The sequence below is a fragment of the Eumetopias jubatus genome, unplaced genomic scaffold (genome assembly GCF_037043125.1).
Source record: "Eumetopias jubatus isolate StellerSeaLion01/CBP00866 unplaced genomic scaffold, mEumJub1_p1.0 scaffold_5, whole genome shotgun sequence".
Lineage (NCBI taxonomy): Eukaryota > Metazoa > Chordata > Mammalia > Carnivora > Otariidae > Eumetopias > Eumetopias jubatus.
In genome coordinates this window covers 125,198,986-125,210,846 of record NW_028274811.1, presented here as the reverse complement: position 1 = coordinate 125,210,846, position 11,861 = coordinate 125,198,986, and the positions used below count along the sequence as shown (strand labels likewise).

General features: G+C 33.1%; 1 protein-coding gene across 3 annotated transcripts in view; it reads left to right on the top strand.

The window, feature by feature from the left end:
• Window positions 1-11,861, top strand: part of NIPBL (NIPBL cohesin loading factor) — a 201,820-nt gene that overhangs the window by 93,380 nt on the left and 96,579 nt on the right. For all 3 annotated transcript variants that reach the window (XM_028098111.2, XM_028098113.2, XM_028098112.2), the window contains exons 3-6: window positions 1,725-1,890; window positions 4,316-4,443; window positions 7,356-7,455; window positions 7,995-8,146. In XM_028098111.2, coding sequence (XP_027953912.1) covers window positions 1,725-1,890; window positions 4,316-4,443; window positions 7,356-7,455; window positions 7,995-8,146 — 546 coding nt within the window. The remainder of the gene's footprint in view (window positions 1-1,724; window positions 1,891-4,315; window positions 4,444-7,355; window positions 7,456-7,994; window positions 8,147-11,861) is intronic.

Sequence of the window (11,861 nt, the reverse complement as noted above, 5' to 3'; positions counted from 1 at the left end):
AGTAAAGACCAAAGATGAGACAAAGCATTAAAGAAAACTGAAGAAGCATGGATTTGCATATAGGAGCAAATATAGACTTTTAAAAAGCACTTCTAGAAATAACTGAAACTGTCCTTTAAAGAAGAAGGTTTGATAGCCCATCTTAATCTGATTTCTTAGCAATGTTCATTTTGGATGTCATCTTCAGTAATCTATTGGAGTTTGTCATAGATAACAGCAGCCCATTTTACTCTGATCATTTAAGTTCAAAGAATTCTGTCATTCTTTTGAGATTTACTTCGTGTAACACAGTTTTTTAGGGACTCTTTCTTATGGTAGCCCACTCTCTTAAATCTTAATCCCTGGGTAATGGTACAAAAAACAACCCATAGTATTAGTCCCTATGTCATCCAATCTGAGTAAATAAAGGGAAAAAGAGATAGGAGAGAGAAAAGTAGAAGGTGAGGACATCACATTATGCAAATGTTGGGGCTTTATAGTAAAGGAGCTATGAGGAAATAACTTTAAGAAGTGTTTTTATCTGTGTTCAGTAGTCCTTAATATTATTTTCCTATTGTTAATTTCCAGCTGGTTTCAGTGGGAATAAAATAGTTAATAGCCTATAGCTTTGGGGTTAGGAAACTAACATGGCTAATTTGTGAAATCTGAGTAAGAAAGTAGTTGGTGGAATTAGGATAATGCAGGTAAGGAGACTTCTGAAACTATGTTTAGTTTTTGTTGTCACTTTGTTACAGGTAAGGCACAAATTCATATGATATGCTGAAGTGCCAAATCAGATATACTACCAGGGATTTATTTTTGGTTGTCCTCCGCATTTTCTCAACTGTACCTTATATTTTAAAAGTTTGCCCAATAAACGCTATTTATTAAGGAATAATTTGTTTCCTGTATTTTTATTAATAAAAAACCTATTATTAGCCACTGGGGCTGAGCAGCCTGTTACACTGTATAGGTGATTAGAAATTAAGCCAAAAACAAAGATACTTTAGTTAACTTTCTTAACTTTTACTTTAGACAAATGAATAGATATCCATTATGTGAAGAGACAGTAAATAGCTGAATTTAAACTACTATATAAACATTCATGTCCTTTTGTTTTCTGTTAGACTAGAATAAAGAGAGGAGAGAACTATTTAGGAATTTATAACTGAAAGCGTAATTCCTTAGATAGTTGGCTTCCACCAGAATCCCTATTCTATAATGAATGTTCTTCTGCTAAAGTGATCTATATTTTTTATATATATACTTAAGCTTTTTAAAAACATATTACTTGTGTAGATATCATGTGAAGAGTTGGGTATAATTACTTGGTTTATTTATGTGGGATTACTAGTGATTCTGATAAATCTCAGAAGCAAAAATAAATGAGATTAATTAATGTATTCTCAGTTCTTAGAAGTTACTTTTTAACCATACATTTTTGGCTTCTCATTTATTAAATGAATAAAGATTTAAGATATGAAAAGTCATGCATATAAAGGAGTTGAGTTTTATTCTTAGGGAGTAATAAACTCTTCTATTGCCCAAGTGATATTTCAGGGTTTTACAGAGTTGATTGTTTTTTTCGGGGAGAGGTAGAATGCCTTTTAATAATTTGTCCCATTGATATTTATAACTTACTTTTAGTCCCAAAATACTTGTAAGCAAATATTTTATAAGCAAATATTATAAAAAGACTTCTTATAGTTACTCAATTTCTAATAATCTGATTTTATTCCACATAGTCCTGAACCAGCTGCCTCTTCCATCCCCTTTACCTGCTACAACTACAAAGAGCCTTCTCTTTAATGCACGAATAGCAGAAGAGGTGAACTGCCTTTTGGCCTGTAGGGATGATAATTTGGTTTCACAGCTTGTCCATAGCCTCAACCAGGTATCAACAGATCACATGTAAGTATAATTTAAAAGTAAAAGGTTTTGGTCTAAGAGAGTATTCCTGGTTTTATTCTTTATTTCAGAAAATTTACAAAGTTTAATTTCAGAATATATGAATGGGACACCTTGGTGATTCAGTGGGGTTAAGCATCTGCCTTCAGCTTAGGGCATGATCTCGGGGTACTGGGATTAAGCTCCCACATCGGGCTCCCTGCTCAGCAGGGAGTCGGCTTCTCCCTCTCCCTCTGCCACTCCCCATGCTTGTGTTCTCTTTCTCTCTCTATGTTAAATAAATAAATAAACAAAACCCTTTTATGAATCATGGAACACTACATCAAAAACTAATGATGTAATGTGTGGTAATTAACATAACAATTAAAAAATTTTTTAAACCCTTTTATTTAAAAATAAAATATATGAATATCCAAGTGAGCCTTACAGTGAGATTTAAATAGACCATAGTTATTTTGAGACAGTAGTTCTGACCCATGTAGCTATATGAAGGTCTTTTCAACTCTTTGAATAATTTTGGGATTCATCAAGGTGGATCTGTGCAAGGAGGTCTAAAGTTGCTCAAGAAGCTGTCTCCTCCTTGATAATGCTAGAGTGGTTAGAATTCCCAAATACTAGGGACTATAATCTGTTAGCTTTATTTGGAATAGGCTCATATACTTTCCAGGGGAAGTTAACCAAAACTCAAGGACTGATTCCATGGATGGCTACTACAAAATTGGGAGTAATTTTCCCCAGGATTTATCATACCATCTGAACCTAAGTGTGTATTTTCACCCAGTAGATTTTTAAAAAATAATATAAACATAAATTATATAGCTTATTTAGAAAATCTTTGCTATACTATGAGTATACTTTAAAAAATGTTTACTACAGAACTAGTACATATTTATAGTATCTAAACAACACAAAATGTATAAAAAGTTAAATCCTTCGGGGTGCCTGGCTGGCTCAGTCGGTAGAGCATGTGACTCTTGATCTCAGGGTTTTAAGTTCAAGCCCCACATTAGGTATAGAAATTACTTAAAATCTTAAAAAAAAAAAAAAGTTAAAACTCCCATTCTTACCCTTCACATCTCATTTACACAGTGGTATTCATGTATCCTTTCTTTAATTTTTGCTTTTTATTTTTTATTTTTTTAAGATTTATTTATTTGAGAGAGAGTGTGTGTGTGAGGGGTAGGGAGAGGCAGAGGGAGAGAAAGAATCTTCAAGCAGACTTCCCGCTGAGCAGGGAGCCCAACACAGGGCCCAATCCCAGGACCCTGAGATCATGACCTGAGCCAAATCAAGAGCTCAACCAACTGAGCCACCCAGGCGCCCCTAATTTTTGCTTTTTAATTTAAAGATTCATTATTTAGAGGAATGAGGATAAAGCACATTATAATGGAGACATGATGACTCTTACAGTAATATACTAAATGTGAATTTTCTGATGGAGAAAATGAGAAATAGTAAAAATCAGAAGGAAGTCTAATACTGATACTTTGTCACTCCAGAAATTCTTCAGTGTCTAAATATTATACCACTTCTTATATCTATACATACTTAACAATTATCACCAAATATTTAAAAAGGGGAAATAGCACATATACATTTATGATTTATTTTATGGAAAGCTGCTTTAAGACTCCCCCCAGAAATTTATTGAAATTTATCATTGAACATCATTTTTATACATCTGTTATTAGGTTTGAGTGGAACAGAGACATATAAAATGTAAAATTAAAAACACTATATTTAATTTTATCATTTAAGTTCCATAGTTGTAAATTTAATTTGCTACTTACTTTTAAGTTTATTGAAAATTACAACTAAGCTTAACCACTTGCTTGGGTTTTTTTTTTTGCTCCCTGATGACTTTGAGAAAAGAACATTAGATGGAAAAGTTACATAATCTCTGGGTCTTGTCTTAACCAGTGTGGCAGCATTATTTCATTCAGAGGACATTCTCAAAAAGGCAGACTCATATTCAAATGTAAGAGAGAAAATATATTCCAAGTCCAAACATCAGCTTCTGTGCATAATTATCATCATCGTACCCTTTCATTATTTTGGAAAGTTTAGAGCTGATTCTGTTTTCTACTTTGAAACTAATATGAACATTCTTAAATAAACTCATAGTTCCATAAAATCATGTTCAGGGCTTTTTTTTTTTTTTTTTCCTCTGTTTAAAATAGGGAAACAAAGTTTCCTTAGAAGAACTCCTCCCTGTCATTTTTGCTAATTCTATTCCAGGAATAGCATCTTCAAAAATCCATGAAGTTGTTGGACATCTTTTGTGATTTTTTTTTTTTAATGCCATAAGTTCTTGATTTTCTACCTCAGTCTTTTCTGAATTTCACTAGTGAATTGCTATCTAACTAATGTAGAATAGGGAATTCTTAATCACTATTCTAATTTTTTGTGTTTAATTTTTTAATTCCAGAGAGTTGAAAGATAACCTTGGCAGTGATGATCCAGAAGGTGACATACCAGTCTTGTTGCAGGCCGTGCTGGCAAGGAGTCCTAATGTTTTCAGGGAGAAAAGTATGCAGAACAGATATGTACAAAGTGGTGAGGTTTTTCATTGAATTTCATATTGTATTTTTTGTGGGTCTCTTGTCAGAGCTTGTTTCGCATGTAATTAAATCCAAGTGTCTCCTTTAATAAGGTAGCATATCATCATTGAATGCTCTGTTGCTAAGTTAATACCTTGAATCCAGCCAAGAACAAGAAGGAAACTAAATGGATGTTAATATTCTTGCAGTTTAATATGTAACTAAATTCCTTGGGAATTAGACAAAGCTAAAGCATATTTTGTTAGATATTTCAGAATGTGTTCGTTCACTTAATCAAAGAGCTTTAGAAGTCTTTTTTTATTTTAGAAAATCATGGAATTGGTATGAAAGGAGTCTTTTCATTAATCATATAATAAAAATATTTGCAGAGCTTTTCAACATGCAGTACTTGTATAACTAATTATGCCAAGTATTAGTTTTAGTACTGCTGATTACATTCATAGTTATATAGTAAGTTGGTTTAATACTTCTGTTGCCTTACCAACAGAAAAGTAGGTTTATGAGTATTATTATTAAGGAAAAATCTATTTATAATAAATAATAACTAATAAATACTATAAAAAGCATAAAAATATGATATTTCAATATAGATAAAATTTGTATGTAGTCGAGTACCCATGAGCATTTGTACTGAATCTTTCAAGCCCAAGTACTTATTTGGCTCTCAAGATTAAAATAGTCAAAAGGGAGTAGTTTAGACAACTCAGGCCCAGCTTAGTTAACTGATGAATTGTATTCAAGAATATTGCTGGGCGCCTGGGTGGCTCAGTTGGTTAAGCGACTGCCTTCAGCTCAGGTTATGATCCTGGAGTCCCGGGATCGAGTCGCACATCGGGCTCCCTGCTCAGCAGGGAGTCTGCTTCTCCCTCTGACCCTCCCCCCCTCATGCTCTCTCTCTCTCTCTCTCTCTCTCTCTCTCTCATTCTCTCTCAAATAAGTAATAAAATCTTAAAAAAAAAAATATTGCTAGATTTATTGGCAGTACCTCCATGAAGCCCTCCACTCCATTTCCTAGTTAATTTTGTTTATTTGAGTGTGAGTTGTATTTTTAAAGCAATTGCATATTGTCCATTCCCCAAAGTGAATCTGTGGAAATGCTTCTTCCCAAACTCCCCTTTCTAGAAATTGAAGGCAGGTCTGCAGGACAATACCAACAAGCTAGATTGCAGTAGGAGGAGACAGATAGTAATGGTGAGAAGTAAATCTAGAATTAAATGCTCTGGAAGAATGTTGCAATGAAAGAAAATATGGAGAGATCATTGATTGGAAGAAAAATTTACAGGATAGGAGCATTAAATATAAGATAATGTGAGTAGATATCAAATTGAATAAAGGACATCTTCCAAAGCTATTTATACTACATTTTGTACCATATTTTTTAAAATATTTAATTTGGGTAGTAAATCACTCTAATAAAAAACTTGGGAGTATTTACCTTTCAGTCACACATTTTGTATTTTATACTACATGCACTTATATTTTAGTCAAAAACACTGATTTCTCCATATCATACTTTGTGAAAACATAAACTTAGCATTAAAAAATGAATTCATTCATTGTGTGTTATGATTTTTTTTCTAAGCGTTTCCCTGGTGATATTTGGCTTTACAATTTAAAAGGGTGATTCTTGGTTGCTAAATGTAAATGTGAGTCACACATATGGAGCAAATTTAATAATATGCAAATCACTTTATTCATAGTTCCTTGGAACTTTGAGATAATCAGAAAGGACTATTAGAAATTTCATTTGCCCCCTTTTTAAAATAAAGCCATTGCTGTCAAACTAGTAATTCCAGCTTGTCCCAGACTGTTAATTCAGGGGAAACATTTTTTTAACTCTCATCTCATAGAGGATTGCCCTCCCTCTCAAAAAAAAAAAAAAAATCAACAGTAATTATAGTAATTAAATTATTAAGCTATGGAACATATGATTTACTACTGAATTGAATTGGAAGAGAAAGCTCAGAAGTTAATTTAGACTGCATATGAAAGAAAACACATTATTAGTGGTAGATTCTGAGGTGATTTTGAGCCTTCATCTCATTCAGCTGCTGTTTTAGAACTAGAATCCCTGCTGCAGTATTACTGGCAAATGAACATGTAACTTCTGTTTGAATGTTTTTGGTGAAAGGCACTTTTCATATCAGTAGCAGGAAATGGAATTTGGGAATATAATGTGATGCTTGTACTCCCCAAAAGATTAGCTATACATATCATAAGAAAGTTCAGGGTCAAGCATAGATTTTATCTTTAATTTTAAAATGTCTAAATAACTGAATTTTTCTGCATCTCCTATATAACAAAATGTCATTTGTGTAATAATTGAAGGAACAATGTCTAGCTTAAAAAGAAACATGAGAATCTGAAAGCTATCCTCACGTTTTCATTCTCTAATCAAATATTCATTTAATCCTTACTGTGTGGCACAGGATTATTGTGGTAGAAGGAATAGGAGCATTCTGTTTCACTTCAGAACATTCAGATGGAAATTGCAGCAACTCAAAACTTTGGACCCCTCAATAAGAAAGTATTTTTTTTTAAATTGAGATCTGAATCACAGTGAAACAAGTAGTATTGTGAAATGAAGCTTCTAAAGACTGGAGATGTCTGTAATAAAGTATTCCATGTAATGGAAAAACTACCCAACGACAACCTATTGTAGGAAGAATTGTGTAGTATTTGGTCAGAGGTTAGATAAAGTGACTTCTAAAGCTTCTTTTCAACTGTAAAGCTAAATGATAGGACAGTAAGTAAGCAAGTAAAAAAAAAATTTTTTTAATTAATTACCTGTCTCTGAACAGAAAGAACTTTTGAATGTTTGTGATAGAGCAATTGCTTTAAATTATTTAAAAGACATTTTACCATTAAAAGAAAATAACATGTTTTCCATTTTTATGTGATATGTAGGAATGATGATGTCTCAGTATAAACTTTCTCAGAATTCCATGCACAGTAGTCCTGCATCTTCCAATTATCAACAAACCACTATCTCACATAGCCCCTCCAGGTAATATATGCATCATTTTATGAAGTACTATTTTCTGTGATGAATATGCTTGTGAATACATACCTTTAGGTAATGGCGAATTATATGTAGTTGAAAAATTAAAATGCTTAGCTTTAAATAGTAATTCACATGAACATTTGTCTTAAAATGTTAGATGTAGAAATGCTCTAATATACTAATTGAAGTAGCTACCATTTTAGTAACCTTAATTCATAAAGACAAAAGAATGTGTTAAAATAATGTGTTTGAGATAATAAGAAAATTTATAGAGTAGAATTTAGGGAGCATGACTTTATCTTAAATGGATACTTTTATGCAAGTAAAATAAACAAATTACCTGTTTTTACAAATTGTTTAGTATAACTCTTAAATTATGAATCATGAATAATTTTTATATTCTCTGTTTTTCAAAATTTACTGTTTGCATAGGTTTTGTTTTATACAAACCAGAGTTTGGAGAATTTTATGACAGTAAAATTTCAAGGAATAGCATATTTATTTCATTTCCTGATATTGTTTATTTGGATTTTGGGTTTTAGCCGGTTTGTGCCACCACAGACAAGCTCTGGGAACAGATTTATGCCACAACAAAATAGCCCAGTGCCTAGTCCATATGCCCCACAAAGCCCTGCAGGATACATGCCATATTCCCATCCTTCAAGTTACACAACACATCCACAGATGCAGCAAGGTAAGAAAGTTGGTTGTTTATTTATAGGGAATGCCTATAATTTCAAGCAAATTTATTTTTTCTTTTTATAATTTTTAAAATACAAACTAAAACTATCCTGAAATTCATCATTTGGGAGGTAAAAGAATCCCTGTCATATGATTCTTTGGATTAGGTTATTATACAATTGAGTATAGTTATGAAATTAGGAAATGTTCTTATTTTTCTTAATTCTCTTATTTCTTATTGGGCTTTCTCCTTACATAGCACTAAAGCCAAAGAAGAATTACGTTTTAATTGGTAAAGTATATATAGTGTGAAAATTTTACTATGGAGTAAATACAATGCTGGTAGAGAAAATCTTAGATGCAAAAATTTCTGGCATTAGATTACTAGTTCTCAGTTGAAATCAGTTGATAATAGGTCTTTTTAAGGCTATATTGCTTTGGGGGGGGCGCCTGGGTGGCTCAGTTGTTAGGCGTCTGCCTTCCGCTCTGGTCGTGATCCCAGGGTCGTGGGATGGAGCCCCACGTCGGGCTCTGTGCTCGGCGGGAAGCCTGCTTCTCCCTCTCCCACTCCCCCTGCTTGTGTTCCCTCTCTCACTGTCTCTCTCTCTGTCAGGTGAATGGATAAAATCTTTAAAAAAAAAAGTTATATTGCTTTGGGACATATGTCATGGCTTCTAAATAATTTTTTATTCGTAATGTAAATAAAGTATGTACTTAAAGTAAAAAAGTATATACTTTTTTTGAAAAATTTTAAGAAGTACAAAAGGGAATATAAAAATTTGTGTTTTTATCCCCCATAATTAACAGCAAATTTTTAACATTTGCAGTCAGTTATTAGTTCCTGTGTGTATTCTTCTTTTCTATTTTGCATGGAGTCAAATGTCCTTTATGAACTTTTTAACTTACAAACTTTTAATTTAATCATCGATCAAAACAGCCATATTCTGGTCTCCCAAAACTAGATAATGAAATATTAGGTTGAGACTATTTTATACACTAATTTAAGGGAAAACTAGGAGGCAGATCACACATTTGGAATAGATACCTCCAAAATTACAGAATTTAGTTTGAGTGCGGAACATGAGTATGTGTGTATTTTGTATGTTCTTGATACTTGTGAAATATTAGTATACTCTGGCACACAAAGGTACGAGGAACATTTTAACTGTAATGAAAGGAAAATGTTAAAAGGACACATTTGGGGGCACCTGGGTGGCTCGTCAGTTAAGCATCTGCCTTTGGCTCAGGTTGTGATCCCAGGGTCCTGGGATCAAGCTCCACATAGGGCTCTCTGCTCTCCCTCTGCTTGTGTTCCCTCTCTTGCTGTCCCTCTCTCTGTCAAATAAATAAATAAAATCTTTAAAAAAAACCGACACATTTGTTCCTTACGGAAATATCCACATACACGTTCTTATGTGTAGGAAAGAACATAAGCTTTTACTCTGATTACTATTGTTTTTTAAACAAGATAAACCCAGGTTTTTCAGAAGTTGAAATCACAAAATCAGAAGAAATATTAGTTTGAGCGTCTGCCTGTTCAGTAATGAGTTACTTCTTGGAAATTCTCAGATATTTGAGAAACTAAAAATATTACTCAGGGATTAGCCCCACCTGGATATTAAGGTTACCATAAATAAGAAAATGTAGTGTGGTAGGCACAAATGGATAGGTAAATGGGACAGAAAAGAATCCAGAAATAAGACAAATATATATATGGAAATTTAGAGTATGTGGAAGGTAACATTTAAAATTTTTTTCAACCTGTTACAAAAATTTTAGCTGTGTAGAAAAGGTGAAAGATGAGCACAGTGAGCCCCTTCATCAACAGGCATCATAACTCTTTGCCATTAAATACATCTGCTAGGAAGAAGGAAGTTATATAAACACTAGATGTAATAATTCACCTCTAAAAAAATTAAGAGTACTATCATTTAACATCCTGTCTATATTCAGTTTTCACCAGTTGTCCCAAATATGTCTTTCTTACCCTTTTTTTCCTCTTCAAAACGTGATCTGATTAGAGATGTGAATCAAAATTAAAATGAAATAAAATTTTATATTAACTCTATTAGTAAACATTTTTTAGTTATGTGATATCTAGTATCAACAAATGTGCAGGGAAATTTTAACTTCCTACATTCTTCATAGGGATATAAATTGGTACAATCTTTTTAGAGAGCATTTTGACAATATCATAATTTGAAATGTATATGCATCCTTTAGTAGTTCAAATTCTCCCTCCCTTAAGAAGAGGGAAGGCGATAAAACATACTCAATTTTATCTGTAAGTTCTACCATGTGCTGAGACAATTAGTTATTCATATGGAAAAAAGTAAAATTGAATTCCTATCTCAACTACACAGAAAGATAAGATGGATTAAAGACCTAAGTGTGACAAAAAACAAAACTGTAAAATTTTAAAAAGAAAGTGTAGAAGACTGTCTTTTTATGTTTTTGTGTTAAGGAGGGAATCTGAATGGCCAGTATACATGAAAAGATGCTTGGCTTCACTATTAATCAAGAAAATGTAAAAATTAAAATGAAAATCAGAGACCTTTCCCATTCTCAGGATGACAAACATTGTTGACAAGGATATAGAGGAGTAAGAACTCTCATATACTACCAGTAGAGTACAAATGGACATAAGTAATTTGGAAAGCTATTTGTTAAAATTTAGTAAGGTTTAAAAATATATAGTAAGGTTTACAAATGGACATAAGTAATTTGGAAAGCTATTTGTTAACATTTAGTAAGGTTTAAAAATGAACCTGGGTGGCTCAGTCAGTTAAGTGTCTGCCTTCAGCTCAGGTCATGATCTCAGGGTCCTGGGATTGAGCCCCCAGTTGGGCTCCCTCCTCAGCAGGGAGCCTGCTTCTCCCTCTCCCACTGCTGCTCCCTCTGCTTGTGCTCTCTCACTCTCTCTGTCAAATAAATAAATAAAATATTTAAAAAAATAAAAATGGGCCTATCCAGCAGTTTCATTCCTAGACACATTTGTAAAAAAGTCCTGTACAAGAAGAATACAATACAGGTACATGTATACATGTACAAGAATATGCGTTGTTTATGACAGCAAAAATACTGAAGCAGTCTAAACATTGAACATAAGAATGGAATATTGTGTACATTATGCAGCAGAATATATTTGTTTAAAATATGTGAATTTGGGCCGCCTGGGTGGCTCAGTCGTTAAACGTCTGCCTTTGGCTCAGGTCATGGTCCCAGGGTCCTGGGATCAAGCCACACATTGGGCTCCCTGCTTGGCAGGAAGCCTGCTTCTCCCTCTTCCACTCCCCCTGCTTGTGTTCCCTCTCTTGCTATGTCTCTCTCTGACAAATAAATAAAATCTTTAAAAAAATTAAAAATATTATGTGAATTTAACACTACATATATAAAAATGGATAAATTTCAACATATTGAAATAAGCAAATTAGAGAAGGATATATGTACGTACATATAGCATACCACTTATATAAAGTTATATGTGAAACAGTGCTCTGTATTATTTAGGAATATATTCATTTACAGTAAAGGCATAAAGGTAATTCATAGAGTAAACTGTGAATTCAATATGGTGGTTACTTTTATGAAGTGAGGGGGAGGGAACAGAGGAGAGGAATATGCAGATATTGGAGAGCTTCAACCTTATCTGATGTTTTATTTCTTTTCAAAAATGGGTCTAAATGATGTGGTACAGTGTTAAGATTTGATCAAGCATTAGTACATGA